Source organism: Vombatus ursinus, unplaced genomic scaffold, assembly GCF_900497805.2.
Source record: "Vombatus ursinus unplaced genomic scaffold, bare-nosed wombat genome assembly UNPS02014775.1, whole genome shotgun sequence".
Taxonomy (NCBI): domain Eukaryota; kingdom Metazoa; phylum Chordata; class Mammalia; order Diprotodontia; family Vombatidae; genus Vombatus; species Vombatus ursinus.
This window is the reverse complement of record NW_020954553.1, coordinates 3820041-3838527: the sequence shown is the minus strand read 5'-3', so window position 1 is coordinate 3838527 and position 18487 is coordinate 3820041. Positions and strand designations below refer to the sequence as shown.

At 44.5% G+C, this 18487-nt stretch overlaps 1 protein-coding gene across 1 annotated transcript in view; it reads left to right on the top strand.

The window, feature by feature from the left end:
• SNRNP40 (small nuclear ribonucleoprotein U5 subunit 40) overlaps positions 1-6956 on the top strand; it is a 44035-nt gene extending 37079 nt beyond the window's left edge. Inside the window, exons 9-10 of the mRNA XM_027864695.1 lie at positions 3766-3869; positions 4915-6956. Coding sequence (XP_027720496.1) covers positions 3766-3869; positions 4915-4964 — 154 coding nt within the window. The 3' untranslated portion in view covers positions 4965-6956. The remainder of the gene's footprint in view (positions 1-3765; positions 3870-4914) is intronic.
• The last annotated feature ends 11531 nt before the right edge of the window (positions 6957-18487 follow it).

Genomic DNA, 18487 nt, shown 5'->3' with positions numbered 1-18487 from the left:
GTACTTGAAATCACAAAAGATCGTTTTTCTTCCTTGACAACTCCCCTGAGATGTAGGGAACAAGTGTCCCAGAATCTTAGTGCTAGCAGGGTCTCTAGCAGCCATCTGTCTGATCCAGCGTGGGCCAGACTGAGAATTCCCTCCGTAATGTCCCTACTGTGGGCTTATCGGGCCTGTGCTTGGAAGCCTCTAGTGGGTGGGTGGTCCCAAAGCAGCGTGTTCTCTGCTTTCTTCTACCAAGTCCCGGTCTGCCTCTCTCCATCTGTTGCTCCAGCACATTGCTCCTAGTTCTGTCCTTTGGGGCTCTTTCCTCTTTTCTCCATGACGGCACTTTAGATCTTTGACAGCAGCTATCCTAAACCTCCCTTCCTTCACCTGGTCCTCATGCCGGGCCCTTCCTATGCTGATGTGCCTCCCTTCACTTATCCATCCTTGTCCTTCCTGAATGTGGGACCCAGAACTAAACACAGTTCCTCAGATCATCTGTTCCCTTGGTCCTGAATGCAGCATCCCTGCTTAATGCCCCCTCCTAGATGGTGCCTCGGGATTATCAAGCTGGTTACTCAAGGCTCTTCTGAGCACCGGGTTCCAGGTAGTTACTAAAAATATCTGGAGACGATGCCAACAAACTGAAGCCACATCTGATTCTTATTGAATGAAAACTGCTTTGATTGTTCTTGTAACGATCACATCTCAAGTTCTCACTCAGCAGATTACAATCCTTCTTATTTGATTAGATACTTAAGCTTTCCTTCAAATCACAGTTTCCTCTGACCTCCCATTTTTTCCCTCCTTCAGTTGCTTTGAATTGTTCTGTTGTTGCCAAGCAGTGGTCTCAGGATAGCCCCACTTCTGACCAGCTGGGCGCTGTGGGGATTTTCCTGGACATCGTAACAGCACCTAATACACTTTGCTGCTTTGTCACCAAATCTGAAGGATGACAGAAGGCGCACTGTTCCTGCCACAGGTTTCCATGCCAAAGCAAGGAGCCGACAAGGAAGCTGTCTAAATTTAGCACCTCATTGACAGCCACCTTTCGAGAAGCCTTCATGTAAATCCTCCAAGGGCGGAGGGTTCCTGTTGGCTTTCATGTGCCCTAAAAATGGAGCCCTTCCAGAAAGCAATATTACCAGGGCTGACCTATGTTTGGTCTTTTATTCAGAAAGTCTCCCTTCCCCAAACGATTCGTCTCATTCTCTTAGAGCTGATCACTGGATTTACGGCCAGAAAGGACCTTTGAGATCATCTCCTCCAAACAGCTCATCTTATGCAGGCCCAAAAGGGAAGTGAAATTATAGGAGCCTGTGAGCTAAGAGTAGAGAAGAGGTGATGCCCTGCTCCTCTCCCATGCTGGTCAGGGCTCCTCACATACGTAATTAAGCACAGTATCTTATACAGTATACCACCCACCTCCACTGAGTTAGTGGTGTTTAGGTTGGACTGGAGCCTAGATTTTTTTAAGCAAAATGCTAACTAGGACATACTGAGGCGGTTGGGTGTCCACATAGTGCACTGAGCGCTAGGCCTGGAGTCAGGAAGGTCTGAGTTCAAATTTGGCCCCAAACACTAGCTGTGAGATCTTGGGCAAGTCATTTCACTTCTGCCTCAGTTTCCTCAACCTTAAAATGGGAATAATAATAGCACCTACCTCTCAGGGTTGTTGTAAGGATCAAGTGAGATAATATTTATAAAAGCTCTTAGCACAGCTCCTAGCACAAGTAAGTACTATATAAAAGTTAGCTTGTTATTCTTTTGTCAGGTGTTGACTAGCTGTCTAGTCAGTTTTGTTTTGCTTTGTTTTGGAGGGGGGAGCCGCCTAATACACTTTTATATATTGTAATTAAACTCTAATTTATTAGTATTATCATTGGGTTATTTTTGCACTGCCCTATGAATATGATGCCTCTTTATTCTTTACTTCATGTAACATAATTCGTTTGGGGGGAGTGGGGAGGAGACCTGTAATACAGGAAGGAAGGGACTTTTAGAAGATAATGGTGCCATCCTAAGGGATGCAGCCAGGGACTGGAAAGTCATCTTTGGGGAGGTGCAGATGTCCTGTCACTGATAAATTCTGACATAAAGACATATCACTGAGTTCTGCTGAGTTAGCTCCAGATAGAAAGTTGCCTCCTGGAGTGGCACAGGATCCCTGGCACCTCCAAGTAGCTCCAGAATCATTCCCAGAAAAGATGGACAGGACACCAGGGAGCACTTCACCCTTACTGTCCCTGGCTATTCTCTAATTCAGCACACAGGCAGCATTCAGAAATCAGAACTCCTTGAAGGTAATTAAGGCAAAGGCATCAGGTGTGCTGGTGTGACCCCTCTGCACCAGGGGAGGTAAACTTGGGAGCCCGTGAGCTTTTTTTTTTTTTTTTAATAATTAGATCACTGTAGTTGAATATAACTGGTTTCCTTTGAAATCCCATATATTTTATATTGTGCATTTAAAAACATTTGAGGGGGCCATAGGCTTCGCCAGATTGCCCCAGGGGTTCAGGATTCCAAAATGGTTAAGAAGCAAGAGTCTTTAATCAGAGCATGAAGCCTGATCCTGCTGGTTGCATGTGGCCACTTCATACCTGCCACCCCATCCCACAGCTCGTTAGCACCCCACACCCAAATGTGTCAAGTGGCTTCATCAGACAAGTGGCCAGATTACAGGAGAAATGGTCAGCCTCGTCCTAGTTATTGCTTTGATTCATAACAATGAATGAAAGGGCAGAGATGCTGATTGATGCAGGTGGAGTTTCCTGGGCTTCATTAAATGTGTTCAGATACTCACTGCTCAGGGGCTTCATGACTCAGGCCAGCAAATTATCAGTGACTGTTTAAAATTGTGACAGCAGCACCCACTGGCCTGACTACTGAGATCCTGTCCTTTGTCTTCGAAGGTAACTCCCCATCATTAGAGCTTGCATTCTGAATTATTTCTTCAGTAGTAGGGATCGAGTTGCTATAACCTGGCTGTGTGCTTTCTCTCTCTTACCTTTGAGACAAGTGGTGTCCATTGGTATCTAGCTGACAGGATCAGGGTGGCTATGGAACAAAGCAAAACTAACATGCCTGTGACCTCTAATTTACCTTCGACTTTTATTTACCACTGGAACTTTGCATAATATCTACCTGAATGGGTCATGTGTTCTTGGGAAAGAATGCAAGTATATATTGGGGGCGGGCGGAGTTCAGGGACGGAGAGTTGGGGAACAGTATTAGTGTGGAAAGAGAGGGGCCCAAGATCTCATCTTGGCTGTTGTTACTTAACCATATGACCGTGGGCAAGACTTACTTTCTCTGAGCCCTAATTTCATAAAATTGAGTGTTCAGACTATCTGTCAGGCTCATTCCATTTCTAACATTCTAGTTACTATAGAATCTAGTAACATTTGGCTCAAACAAATATTTGCAAAGAACAGATGTCCTACTCCTTTCTTGGATCCAGGGATGGAATTCTATCTGAGCATGTTTTACCTGTCTACACTTTCCATCAAGCAGCTAAGTTTACTTCCAAAACATTCCTACCTAATTGGAGGTTAACAATAGCGAGGTTAAGTTGACTTGCTTTCTTTTGGGGGGGGGGGGTGGCGTGGCGAGGCGTGGTGTAGTCTCCTCTGTCACCACATTTTGTCATTTGGGAGCACATTCATTGAAAATTGCTGCTTTTGTTTGTGGTAAAAGCTTTGGGGCACAGCTGTTTCCGCTTTGCCCTTCCCCCACGTCACCTTTCTGGGCCTGACACTTACTTGCTGTGATGTCTTGCAGGTTTGTATACGTGTGGGATACTACAAGCAGAAGGATCCTTTACAAGCTGCCTGGCCATGCTGGCTCAGTCAATGAAGTGGCCTTCCACCCAGATGAGCCCATCAGTAAGTGTCTACAGTCTTTAGCAGAGAGGGGAGCAGCTCCCATCTCCCTTGAGCGTGACCAGGCCGTGTTCACCTCAACTCTGTGTGGGGGGGAGGAACTGTGGACCGGGTTCCCTCCTATACCAGGAGTTGTCTCTGAGATATATGATACTGCTGCATCTGTTTCCTTGGAAACACCCCTTGTAGGTGCCACTGAAAGTCACACTGCTGTGTTGAATGGGGTTGGGGAACAAGGGAATAGGGGAGGGGGGTGGGTGGGAGTTGCTCCCTCTTTGTCCTTTTCAGCCCACATTGTGACCAGAAAGAGCTTGGAGCTTCAAGAGATCTAGTGGCCTCAGTCAACCAGCAAACCTCTAAGTGCCTGCCTCCATGCCAGGCATGGTGCTGGGGGCCAGGCACAATCGGGTTCTGAGTCCAGAGCAGCTTGAGTTCATTAGATTCAATCCATATTTCATAGATTTATTTTTGCTATGGGGGAATCTTCTAGTATTGAATTGAATGAAAGTTACATTTTAACTTTCATTGGCTAGTTTGCTTATATAAAGGACCTTATATTGAATTAAGAAAATAACTCGTTTTTTCCATTGATTAACACATGGATTTGCATCTGTTTGGTTTTTAGCCATGCATTGCTACACATATGATAGAAACTCTTTGCTTCCCTTCCTCACAGCTTGCTCCAGCACAATTCCTCAGAATTGTGGGACTGGAAAGTTAGGCAGAACCCAGCCATTCTATGACTGAACAGTCACAGAGGTCACTTTGAAGAAGCTAGGTTAGTGTGGGGAGAGTTTTATTCTCCCTTTCACAAATTGTTACTTCACTAACTTCGTCTGTGGGCCGGCCAGCCTACAACTCGGAATATGAAAAAACATTACAGATGCAGTTTTTTTTAAAGTTAGGCAAAATATCCTGTGAATCCCTTACATGAAGGGGAGGAAAATTGAAGTGAAGTCTAAATTACTTTTAGATAAGAATTGGCCCTTGTTGCCAAAGCCTCTGCATTCTTCCCGACTCTGACCTTCTTGTTCACTCTCCCCCACAGTTCTGTCTGCATCCAGTGACAAAAGACTTTATATGGGGGAGATCCAGTGAAGATCTGAAGTGGAAGACTCCAGAGTTATTGACCTTGAGACCTTGGTTTGCAGAAGCGGGATTTAATTGAATGGCGTCGGGCCCTGTGTTCTCCCTGCCGACAAAGACCATTACTAGCCAAAGGTGGAGGGTGAATTTGCTTTCTCAGATGGCCGTATTTCCAAGGTGCCATCTATCCCATCCTGACCAGGGTGACAGAGGCAACCTCCACTTACCTCCAGAAACCATGCACCGAATTTCTCGAAGAAACAAGGCTTCTTCCAAGGGACCGGCATTGTGTTAGTGTGTATTTCTCAACACAGGCAGAAGGTTGGGATGGGAAATTTGAACGAAATGTCTTAGCTTTTTGTTTTGTTTTATTTTTTGATTCAGTAACTCGCTTGTATGATATTTTCTGTCACTGTTTCTCTGAGTCATTTTCTATGAAAAGCTGAATAGATACCTTTTGACAAGAGCTGTGTAGATGGAATTTGTTGCTCTTTTCTTGGGAGCCTGAGCACCATAAATCAAAGCTGGAGCTGCGATGTGGACAGGGCTACAATCCATATCAGCTTCTGAGAAGCTGGTGACTTAGGTTCTGTTTCTTGTCTCTGTGTTTTGGGGACGTTTGCTCTACACCATGAAAATGACAAACCAGGAATTTGTCAGTGACCAAATCCCTTTCTCCTGTTGGGAACCGAGCAGCCAGGAGGCGATAAATAAAAGTGTGGAAGGCTCAGGGTCTGTAATGGACAAGGCCTGGGCTTGCTCGGGTCTGCCACTGCCCCTTTTTATCGGCCACTCTCCGCATGATCGGCAACCTTAGGGCAGCAACTCGTTAGGGAGGTGTCTTTTGGCTTGGAAACCAAAACTCATTGAGATGGAATCTGCTGACATCATTATTCCAGTGCCGTGTATGACTCCAGTTCATTAATGCTCCTTTTTCCTGAGGGGACTGTAAGAAATGCCTGTGTGTCTCAGTGGCCACTCCTTACACATGCCTGGCTCAGTCACAAGGGGGATCAGTCACCCACATTTCTGGAGTGCTACAAGGGCTTTGCGGTGCTTTCCTCACAGCCCTGAGAGATAGAGAAGTCTGTCCCAAGGACATTTAGACAAGTGTCTTCACTTGCATGGTCCTGGCAATAAGGGGCCTTCAGCACAAACCCGTATCAAGAGTATTTAATTTTACCTGTCTTTATATGGAAGTCTGGGAAATCCAGGTCCCTGATAGTTCTGGAGCTAAAGGAAGGGTCGTTACCCTGGGCTGGAGGTTGCCAACCTGTGGAATGCAGGACCCAAAGTGGTCACCAGGCCTTCCCTCTCCCAGGCCATTTCAGCTGTTTGCTTAAGTCACTGTCCTGACCCTCAATTTGGCTTTGTGAGAGTCTGGTCCACACACCGCACCCCCAGTGTGGCCCAGCCATTGTCACCTTTCATCCCAGCTTCCTCTCCACCCTCCCCCCCAAGTTGTCAGATGTTTTCATTGACACGAGAGAAGAAGAGGGAGCAGAATGATAACACCCTGGTTATGTCAACAGTGAGAGGAGGAGAGTCCCGAAAGCAGCAAAGAGCCCTACACGTGTTCCTAGCCTGTTCCTCAGGCTTGACCTCCCCAGGCCTCGGGGGAACCCTCTGTGTGGTTATGGACAGCAGGGAATAGTGACGGCGGTGAGAATATAATCCCAGGGCCTGGGGAATAACGATTTTAGTACAAGCTTCCCCAAAGGATGTAAATTGTGTCTCTCACTTCGGGGGAGATAGCCCCCAAATGAGTAATGGTGTTTCTGGTTTGCAGTTAATTTCCCTTTATGACTTTCCCAGCCTCCAGCAGTTAATACTGTTGGCGCTGAAAAAACTAGCGTGCTTTTTCAGATGGTTGTTTTGGGGTTTTTCCTACTTAATAACCTGAAGATGTATCTGAAGGCCATTTCTTTGTGTATGTAGATCCTGTTTCCCTGGCAATAGGGTTTGAAGCCCTGTTCTAATAAAGGCTCAGATCAGTCAGCTGTGTGCAGGGTAGTGCTGACTCCTGTTTTTTGGGGGTTTTTTTGTTTTTTTTGTGAGGCAGTTGGGGTTAAGTGACTTGCCCAGGGTCACACAGCTATTAAATGTTCTGAGACTGGATTTGAACTCAGGTTCTCCTGACTCCAGGGCTGGTGCTCTATCCACTGCACTACCTAGCTGCCCCAACTCCTGTCTTCTTTCACCCCTATAGTGAGTGAAGCTCACCGGATCGCACTGCAGAGCTCCAGAAGTTCTGATCTCCCAACAGCCGATTTCAAGGGCTCCAAAGTGACTTACTTCCAATGGCTGTATGTTAGTGAATCCCCCATTCACTGGGAGAAAGAGGCCTTCATTCATCTCAACCGCCTTCTTTTACAAGGCTGACTCTCCGTAGGGGTTCCTCCCAACCAGTGCCTGGCTGTAGCAGACCCTTGGCTCTTTCCTCTCATCTGGCTGTCCAGAGGGGAATGTGGACGGTCAGTGGTGGTCACAGCAGGAGAAGTAAAGCTGCTGTCTCAAGTCTGAGGCCCGATCATGGTGGGGCAGTCTCCCACACTAGAGTTTGTCCAGATGGCCTCCTTCCAAATGAGCTCGGGATTTAACAACCCAGAATACAGAGAGTTGAGTTCTCCAGGGCAGATGGGAAGAACTACTGGCCAGGTGGTCCTTAGGACTTCTCTGTTACAGCCTGATGAGTCAGAATGAGAGCTAGGTCAGATAATACTCTCTTTTTTAAAAATGAGAAAACACACTAAGAAGATAGGTCTGGTTTGCGCTCCATTGTCCTTTCCTCAGTGCTCCTCTTGTATCTCTGAGTTTAGGGCGTGAATTGGAGGCCAGAGCGGAGGTGCAGCTAGCCCTCCGTGTCCGTCATCCCTTTTCTCCTCCCTGACTTCTGTTGGCCTTCCTTGCCAACACTATCTGATCATCACCTAAGAAGTCATTGTTACCTGTTCTCCAGAACATGAACAGTTTGAAAAACACAGAACAATTTACTTTAAACAAGGACACCCGCTTTGCAGATAGTCACTTGAAAACATGTTAACCTGACCAGTTTCAGTCCTAGAAAACACGAAGAAACACCTCTCTTTGTTAAAAAGGGGGTGGGGTGGGGGATAAAAATGTAGACTGTTATATATGCTGTTTGTTTTGCTTAACTTTTTCTTTGTTAGAAGGAAGAGTTCATTGGGAGGTAGGGGTGGGGTTATCAGGAAATGACTTAAAATAAACGGCATCAATAAAATTGGGAAGTGTTAACCTCTCAGATAAAGGAAACCCTAATTGAAACAACTTTGGTGAAATGAACAAATATAAACAAAAAAAAAAGGACAGTACTGATGGCATTGTGGAGATATGGTATACTCACACATTGCTGGTAGAATTGCAAATTGGAATCATTTTAGAGAGCAATCCGTCAGTACACCTACAATAGTTACTAAAATAATTATATGTTTAACCAGTAATCCCATTGCTATTAATATGCCTTATGAGAGTTTTTTAAAGTACTCTGTTTGAAGATATTTACAGCAGCATTTATTATAAATACAAAAAAAAAAAAAAAAACTGGAAGCAACCTAAATGGTTAATAGCTAGGGAAAGGCTAAACAAATTCATACATAAATGTAATAAAATATTATAATGGAGTTAAGAAGTTACAAATATGAGAATTACAAAGAGAGACAGTTTTACAGGAAAAGCAATGGGAATGAGGTTGGGTTAGAAAAGAGACTTCTTGGGAAGGTAGAAAGGGATTAGGGATGACAGGGCCTGGGCTGAAGCCGCACTTCTCTTCCTTATTCTCTGTGTGATGTCGGGCAAAAAACTTAACCTCTCTCAGCCTCAGTTTCTCCCTCATGTAAAATCAGGGGATTGGACTAGACTTCTGAACTCATTCCCAGCTCTAAATTCGTGACTGTGATATCATTGATTGTGCCTTTTTTTTTTTTTAATCTGTTTATACAAGGATTAAGCATCAAACAGATTGGAGGAAACAAAGGAATGATTCAGGTAAGAGCTGGAGATTTGTAGGTTTCCCCTCACCTCCCTTGCCCCAAAAAAGGCAGTTGTTTGACTTATAGGCAAGTCTGAGTCTCTGAGCCTCACTTTCTGCATTTGTCAAATAGGGATAATACTTTGAGAGAGTGCTTGGTACATAGTAGGTGCTTAATAAATGTTTACTCTTTCTATGGGTCAAGTATTATCGTTATTCTTCTCCAATGACATTTTGAATCAAGTGTCCTGAAGTGGTATCAGAGTGAGTCACCTACAGTTGGCCACAGAAGACTAGGGCTAAAGAGATAATAGAGCTAGATACCTGCATAGAGATGATGACTGAACCCATGAGAGGTGATGAGATCACCTAGAGAGAAGGTGTAAGTAGAGAAAAGGAGAGAGCTCAGCACAAAGCCTTGGGGGATACTCAGGATGAGTTGGGGGCAAACTATAGATGATGTTCAGCAAAGGCCATTGAGGAAGGGCAATCAGAAGATCTAAGAAAGAATACCCAGGAGGAGGGGTAGTTAACTGTGGGAAAGAAGCTATGAATGATCAGGACTGAGAAAAGGCTATCTGGTTTAGCAATTCCTGATTCCATGTCTGATGCTTTTATCCATTGCTCTGCGGACTTCCAAAAAAGTGCCAGGATTGCCCATGGTTCACCTAATGCTTTTAGGAACTTAGTTCTCAGGGGTGATAACCTAGCTTGGAATGCTAGGCAGCTGTGGGCTAGCAAGCTTGGGGTGGAAGAGTGGAGGCTGTCCTCAAAATTAGGGCTCTCAGGGGCAGCTAGGTGGCACAGTGCATAGCACACTGGACCTGGAGTCAAGAAGACCTGAGCTCAAATTGACTTCAGACACTCACTAGCCATGTGACCCTGGGCAAGTCACTTAACCGCAATTGCTCCAAAAATGAAAAAAAGTCAACATCAGTTTTTTAAACCTACTAGAGGCAACATAGTAGAGTGGAAAGAGCTATGGACTTGGAGTCTGAAGATGAATTCAAATCTCCCCTCTGCCGTTTAACTACCAGTGTGATGGCAGGTAAGCCACTGAAATGCTCTGGGCCTGTCATTCACTGTAAAATGAGGGAGCTAGACTAGATGACCTCTAAGTTCCCTTCTAGCTTAAAATCTAGACTCCAAATACAGAACGTCAGGGCTAGAAGGGACTGAGGAGGTCCTCCAACCCCATTCCTTCATTCTAAGGATGAAAAAATGGAACCTTGGTTAAATGACGTGAGTCACCTGAGGTCACTCAGCTAGTTGACTACGAAGCGGTGACTAAAAGCTGGGTCTAAATTCCAACACTCACAACGGAAAATGGTGTCCGCATCCCGAGAAAAAACTATGGCGTCTGAGCGCAGATCGAAGCGTCCTACCTTCACTTGGTTTTTGTTTTTTCTTTCTCATGGTCTTTCCCTTTTGTTCTGATTCTCTCTCACCACATGACTAATGTGGGAATACGTTTGACGTGATTGTACATGTATAACATCAGATTGCTTGCGGTTTGGGGAAGGGAGAGGGGAGGCAGAGAAGGAGAAAAAATTAGAACTCAAAATCTTACACAGATGAATGTTGAAAACGATCTTTACACGTAATTGGAAAAAATAGAATACTATGAAGTGTGGGGGGGGAGGGGGGAGAGGTAGTTCTATTGAGTCTCTCCTTGTGCTCTTTCTACTTTTTCACAGATCGTTTTACCTTGAGAAAATCTTCAATCATAAAAGGCAGCTGCTAACCATGTAGCATTACAATGATTGGCCTAAATTCCTGCAGCAATTGGATGGTAGATAGGTGAAGTTCCAGGGGAAGGAACCAGGGATGTTTAGTTGATTATTGTTCAGTCATTTCAGTCGTTTCTGACTGTTCATGACCCCATTTGGGGTTTTCTTGGCAAAGATACTGGAGTGGTTTGCCATTTCCTTCTCTAGCTCTTTTTACAGATGAGGAAACTGAGGCAAATAGGGTGAAGTGACTTGTCCAAAGTTGCCCAGCTAGTGTCTGAGGCTGGATTTGAACTCAGGAAGATGAATCTAACTGATTCCAGGCCTAATGCTCTGTGTACTGTGCCACCTACTTGCCCCATGTTTAGTTCAGGGAAGGCTTAAGCAGGATGAGAGGTGTCTACAAACATTTGAAAGACTATTATGTTGTCCCTCCTCATCTCTTCACCCTTTTTCCTCCCATCCTTTCCCTGTCTCTCCCTTTTCTATCTCTCTGTCTGTCTCTGTTTGTCTCTGTCTCTCTCCTTTCTTCCCTTTTCCCTTCCATCCTCCACTCAGATGATGCTGTGATGGAGACAGCCAAGGAGGCTGCCTACGGAGGAAGCCTAGGGAGACTGGTTTCACAAGATTGCCAGGGCACATTCTCCAAAATGGCAAGCCGGCAGCTCCCGGTGAAGACAACAAACGTGGAGAGTAAGAACAGAGTGACCCGTGTGAAGTATCTAGAAGTGCAAGCTATTGCTGCTACCACTAGCTGAAAGCCGGAAGACACGAACCGGAATATTTGCAGCGCTTCCATCCTATCTGGATCCGATCGCTGTAACAGAGGAGCAGGGAGCTGACAAGTTGGAGAAATATTTGAAGGAACTGGATGCAAAATATAAGAAGCTAGACAAGTGATGAAAGGATTCAATTTTTTTTTTAGTGCAAAGATGTTTTTCACCTACAAGAAATGTCTCGCATGAACCAAAGTGTGTTGGATGAAACATCTCACTTGTGTGCTTGAAGTCCGTCAAAAGAAGGCCGTGCTACTGATCTGAAGAGAGTCCTAGCCCGTGAGCTTTGGTTGACCATTGTGACTATGGCTGGCCTTTGGTGTGCCTCTAAAACTCTGTCCCTCTGATCTTCACTTACTGTTCCCTGACTTCTCCTTATGGGCCCAGGACAAAAGCTCAGAATGCAGGATCAACCCCCATCTCTGGAGCAGATCCAGGCCAGAGGATCTGGTCTTCCTGGTCTCCTTCAGCAGTAGCGTACTCCTTTCTTCCCCTGCCTTTCTTTATGAGTTTGTCAACCTTTGACAGTCTTTGTGTGTAAGCAGTTTATTCTTGCTCTGAATGTTGATAACGTGTTGTGGAATTAAAATAAAGGATCAATTTATAACCCTTTTATTTTTTTTTTACTATTTATAATGTATAACCCTTTCAAAATGACAGAAAGACTTGTCAGATGGTGGGTGGAGTTCTAGACTTGGAATTAAGAAAAAGTATGAGTTCAAATCCTTCTGCCAAAACTCTTTAGCTCTGTGACTTTGGACAAGTCACTCCACCCCTGACAACTCCCCCCATCAGTCAGACAATAGTCTACAAATAATTTTTTGAAGTGTTTACTATGATCAAGGCACTGTGCTAAGCACCAGAGACCCAAAAAAAGGCAAAAACAGGCCTTATCTACTCCATCAGAGTTGGTTTGGGATTTTAATCTGCTTGGGTGATGGGAGGTCCCAACCAGGAGTTCAACAAGCTGACAAAACCACAGATTGAGTATTGAGTAGAATATGCGTTGAGTAGAATATGGATTTAGGCTCTTTCTGGTTGGTCGCAGAGAACAGGATTTGGAGTAATGGGTAGAAATTACAGAGAGGTAGGTTTGGGCTTAATGTAAAGAAAACCATCCTAACATCTAGCTTGAAAAGTGGGATCTCTGGGGCAGCTAGGTGGCACAACGAATACAGCACCAGCCCTGAAGTCAGGAGGACCTGAGTTCAAATCCTGCCTCAGACCAAACACTTGACACTTACTAGCTGTGTGACCCTGGGCAAGTCACTTAACCCCAATTGCCTTAAAAAAAAAAAAAGAATATATAGAAAAAAAAAAGAGAAGTCAGATCTCTGAAAGAGGGGTTCTGTAATAGAGCTCCAGCCTTGGAGTCAGGAGGACCTGAGTTCAAATCTGGCCTCAGACACTTGACACTTACTAGCTGTGTGACCCTGGGCAAGTCACTTAATCCCAATTGCCTAAGCAAGGGGGGAAAAAAAGACTAGTTCTCTAGCCTGTGGCTGACGGTTTCCATTGATGGGAAAATTACCATGTATACAGAGGCAACCTGTTCCAATTTTAGGCAACTCTAATTGCTAAGGAAGTTTTTCCTTTATGGGAGCCAAAATTGCTTCCCTATAACTCAGACCTCATGTTCCTCATTCTTTCCTCTGGGACTGAGCAATAAAAATCCAATCCTTACTTCCACATCATAGTTCTCTGCCCATGTGACCACCCTTCAGAAGGTACTTGAAAATTGTTATCCTGTCTTCCCAAGTCTTTTCTCCAAACTGAACATCGATATTTTCTTTGATCAGTCTTCACATGGCATGACTTTGAGTCCCTTGTACTATCTGAGTTACCCTTCTGTGCATTTCAGTTTGTCAGATGTCCTTCCTAAAATGTGCTAGCCATAACTGAACACAACACTGCAGATGTGATCTGTTCAGGTCTTTGTCTTGGGCCCTCTTTTCTTCTCCTCATATACTATTTCCCTTGGTGATCTCATCAGTTCCCATGGATTCAATTATCATCTCTATGCTGATGATTCCCAGATCTACTTATCCAGCCCTAACCTCTCTGCTGACCTCCAGTCTTGCATCTCCAACTGCCTTTCAGAGATCTCAAACTGGATATCCTGTAGACATTTAAAATATTCATCATGTCCAAGACTGAACTCATTATCTTTCTTTGCAAGCCTTCCCCTTTTTCTAGCTTTATTATTACTGTCAAGGGCACCATGATCCTCTCAGTTCCCCAGGCTCACAACCCAAGTGTAATCCTCAACTTTTCACTCTCACCCCCACCCCCATGTCCAATCAATTGCTAAGTCCTGTCATTTCTACCTTGATAACATCTCTCGTATGTATCCCTCTTCTCTCCTCTGGTTCTGCTACCATCCTGTTCCAGGCCCTCATCACCTCAAGCCTGGACTACTGCAATAGCCTACTGGTTGGTTTCGATTCTTTGAGCCTCTCTGTACTCCAATCCATCTTCCACTCAACTGTCAATGTCAAAGTGATCTTCTTTAAAGCACAGATGTGACCAGGTCGGTCTCATCTTCCCCCCCACCATTTAGTATATTCCAGTGGCTCAATATCACTTCCAGAATCAAGTATAAAAACCCTCTGTTTGCCCTTCAAAGACCTGCATACCATCTCTCCTCACTCCTCACTCCCCACATATTCTGCCATGCAGTGACACTGGTCTACCTCCTGCTTCTTAAACAAGTGTTTTCAGTGGCTGTCCGCCATGCTTGAAATCCTCTCCCTCCTCCTCTCCAACTCCTGGCCTCCCTGGTATCTTTCAAGTCCCAGATAAAATGCCACCTTCTACAAGAAGCCTTTCCTGACTCCTCCCCCTTAACGCTAGTGTCTAGCCTCTTGATTATCAGCAATTTATCCTTTATGTGTGTTGTTTGTTCATTGTCGTTTACATGTTGTCTCCCACGTTAGGTAATGAGTTCCTTGAGGGCAAGAACTAGGGTTGTTGTTGTTTTTTTTTTTTTTGCCTTTCTTTGCACCCTCAGTGCTTAGCACAGTGCCTGGCACATAATAGGTTCTTAATAAATGCCTGTTGACTGACTCTCAACTATCTTGCTCTGTACACTATTTTTGTTAAGGCTACCCAATATTACATTAGCTCAGTTGACTGACACATCACACTGCTGACTATTGGGCCCTTAGACCTTTTTCATATGAGCTGCTTCTTAGCTACCTTCCCCTATTCTATATATTTGCTATTGATTTTTTGAACCCAAATTTGGGACTTGCCATTTATACCTATTAAATTTTGTCCTATTAGCACTGGTTCATGATTCTAGCTTTGTCAAGATCTTTTTTTAAATTTCTAATATGTTAGGTATCCCTCTCAGCTTCATAATAGCCACAGCTTAATAAACATGCCACCTCCATCTTCATCCAAGGCATTGCATTAGAGAAGGGAGAATGATCCCCACCTGCAGGCAGAGGAGAGCTGAATCGGAAGCTAAGGAAGTGTAAGCCTTTTAAAAGGACAGGATAAATCAGTGCTAGTGGGAAAATTCATTGCTTGAACAGAAACCTACCCCCCCTAACCTACCCACTCCTTACTTAGCCTTCCCCCCTCATCACTCAGCCTATCCCTTCATTCAGCCTACTTCTTCTTGTACCAGCAAGGCCTTTGGCTCAGACCAGGGGTGGGGAACCTGCGGCCTAAAGGCCACATGTGGCCCTCTACATCCTCAAGCGCAGCCCTTTGACTGAATCCAAACTTCACAGCATAAATCCCCTTAATAAAAGGATTTGTTCTGTAAAACTTGGACTCAGTCTGCACGGAGGACCTAGAGGGCCACATGTAGCCTCGAGGCCACAGGTTCCCCACCCCTGGCTCAGACACCCCAAGTCTAGCCTAATAACCTTGTCAAAAAAAAAAGATGAGGTTAGCTTGCATAATTTGCTCTTAACTAACCAATTAACCCTGAGCCTACCCTTGATAATCATTACCATCCTTCCCAAGTGTTGATTGTTCATTTGTCCTTTTAATAATTTATTGTAGAATTTTACCAGGCATTGATATAAAAGCACAGTTTGCTGTATTCACTTTTACTTTACTGAAAACCAGGGCAATATTTCCCACCTCTAGTCCCATAGCCCCTCTCCTATTTGCTCAGATTTCTTACAGATCAACAGCGGTTCGGCATTCACCTGTGCAAGCTCAATGGTACCCTGGGAGGTGATTTGTCTAAGTCAGCTGACTGGCATATAGCCAGCAGAGTCCCACACAATCTTCCAGCTCTAGGGTTTCAATTCCCTGTTAACCATTTTTGTTCTCTTTTTCCCACTCTAGAGATCATCATCCTGGATACAAAACAAATGAAAACAGAAGCAATCTGGGCTTTAGATTTAGGCTTGCCTTCTCTCCGTTATCCCATCATCCCGTCCAAGCCAAGCAAGTTTATCCTTTCTTTGATCTAGCCCTTGGCCCTTCCATCTCTTTCATAAAGCCCTTATTATTGCCTTTTTACAGCTTTTCACTCCCAGACGTGATTCTTCCAGGGATTCGAAACTCTTGTTCTGTCCTCAACTACTTTCCTTTGCTCCTGTCTCTCTCTATTTTTTTTTTTTTTGGCTGTGTCCATGCAAAATCTGGATTAGTTACTGAGCTCTCTGTCCAGCCACAAGGATCTCTTTGTCTTCCTCAGCAGGATAGATTGTGACTATCCCCAGAATTCTCTTCTTGACGACTTCCCATAGCTTTTCATCTGACTTCCCTCTTAATCATTTCAGTTCAACTCAATTCAATTCAACATTGTTGTTGTTCAGTCCTTTCTGACTTTCCTTGACCTCATTTGGGGTTTTCTTGGCAAAGGTACTGTAGTGGTTTGTCATTGCCTTCCCCAGCTCATTTTACAGATGAAGAAACTCAGGGTTAAGTGACTTGCCCAGGGTCACCAGCTAGTAAGTGTCTGAGGTCAGATTTGAACTTAGGAAGATGAATCTTCCTGATCTCAGCTCTGGAGCTCTCTCCACTACACCATCTAGCTACCTGAATTCAACATTAATTAAGCACTTTTTATATGCATTGCTAGAGGCGAACAAAACCACAAAATAAAGTCCTTACTCTCAACCATCTTCCGTTCTAATAGAACACATATTCTAACAGAATCAGAAATACCTAAAATATGATAGAAGAAAGAAGTTTTGGTTAGGGAAACAGGAAAGGCTTCATAGAGGAAGTGATACCTGTAGAAGTCTAGTGTCAAGACAAAGGTCAAGATGACTGGCGACAGCCCAGGATGCAATGGGTGACGATAATTGTCTGTTGAATGAATGAAGGCGGCCATCTTATCCTATGAGACAGAAGGAAAGGAAGAGAGAATAGGTAAAGACAGAGAGCATTTTTGAAGTGTGGAAGAGCTCTGTGGGATAGCCTTGATCGGTTCATTGAAGTAGGAAGTAAGCCTCCTTTCCTCAAACCTTTGCTCCTTTCCTCCTGATTTCTGGAGGGGGAAGATGGAGTGGCATTTGCAATCTGAGGACGGTGAAGGCTTGAAGTAGTCACACAACCTCAGAGTCAGAAGGGGCTCTAGTCTAACCAGTATCCAAACTTGAATCCCCTCTACGTCATGCCCAACAAGCCTTTTCAGCCTTTGTCTGAAGACTTCCAATGAAAGAAGAACCAACTGCCTGCCAAGGCAGCCCATTTCACTTTTGGAAGGTTCTAATGGTCAGGAAACCTCTCCCTAGACCAAGCTCAAATTGTCTGCCTATAGTCCCTGGTCCTTCACTCTTCTCTCCTCACTCAAAAATGGTGACCATGATAAGAATAAGAAATGAATTCAAATCTCCCCAGGCAGTAGGGAGTACCTGATGGACACAAGAAATCACCAATTTGCAGTTAAGCTGGTCTGTTTAGTGTCTGAGGTTGCGGGAACCTTTGAATCCTCAACCATCTTCCCTCCTAAAGTCCAACCACCTCCACACTGGGCGTGGTCCGGCACCGCCCTCTTTCTCACCAATCAGTTCTTCCTTAGAGACAGGACTAAGTTCAGAATAGTAATGCTTCTTGCTGCTCCCTCCACCTGCCGAAAGATGAAAATATCTTCAAGATAAGGTAAGACTTTATCTATCGGCCGCTGTTCTTTTAGCAGAAAGATCCCCAGCCGACGTCTGAATATTTCCATATTTCAATTATATGCTGCCTTTGCATTTTTTTTTTTTAGGCAATTGGGGTTAAGTGACTTGCCCAGGGTCACACAGCAAGTAAGTGTTATGTGTCTGAGGCCAGATTTGAACTCAGGTCCTCCTGACTTCAGGGCCGGTGCTCTGTCCACTGCACCATCTAGCTGCCCCCTTTGCATCACTTTTGTGATCTGCCTCAGGAACCCATTATCCATGATCTCCATCTGACTTGTTCTCCATGACATGACCTCCCACCTCCTATCACTATACCCTTGCCCAGGCTGTACCCCCTGCCTGGAATGCTTGTTCTCTTCACCTCTGCCTCAGTTCCTGGCTACCTTGAAAGTTTAAATTACTTCTTGTTTGGTGCCTTCCTGGGACACCGTAGTTGTTAGCTGTTCTCTCCTCTTTAACATGACTTTGTATGTATTCCATATTGATTTACGTAGTACATGTTATTTACTTATCTAGTCCATATTATTTTCCCCTAGTCGAATGTAAGCTCCTTGAGGGCGAGAATTATTTCATCTTTGTCTTTGTATCCCTAGCTGCTCACATAGCAGATGCTTAATAACTTTTGCAAGGGGGTGCCTAATAAAACTCCAACTACTGTATGTCCTCCGAGTTGCCCTTCTTTGATCTACCCTCCAAGCTCCCCACTGCGCTTCCCACCTCAGGTTTGTAGATATGCCACATAACAAAGCCTGGGGCGTGTCGCCATCTCCCTTACCAATCTCTTCCTCTTGAATGACTAGATAAATAGATATTTATTAAGCACTATGTGCCAAGCACTGTGTTAAGCAGCAGAGGAGATACAAATAGAAAAGCAAGAAAGAGACAAGGAGAAAGAAAGAAAGAAAGAAAGAAAGAAAGAAAGAAAGAAAGAAAGAAAGAAAGA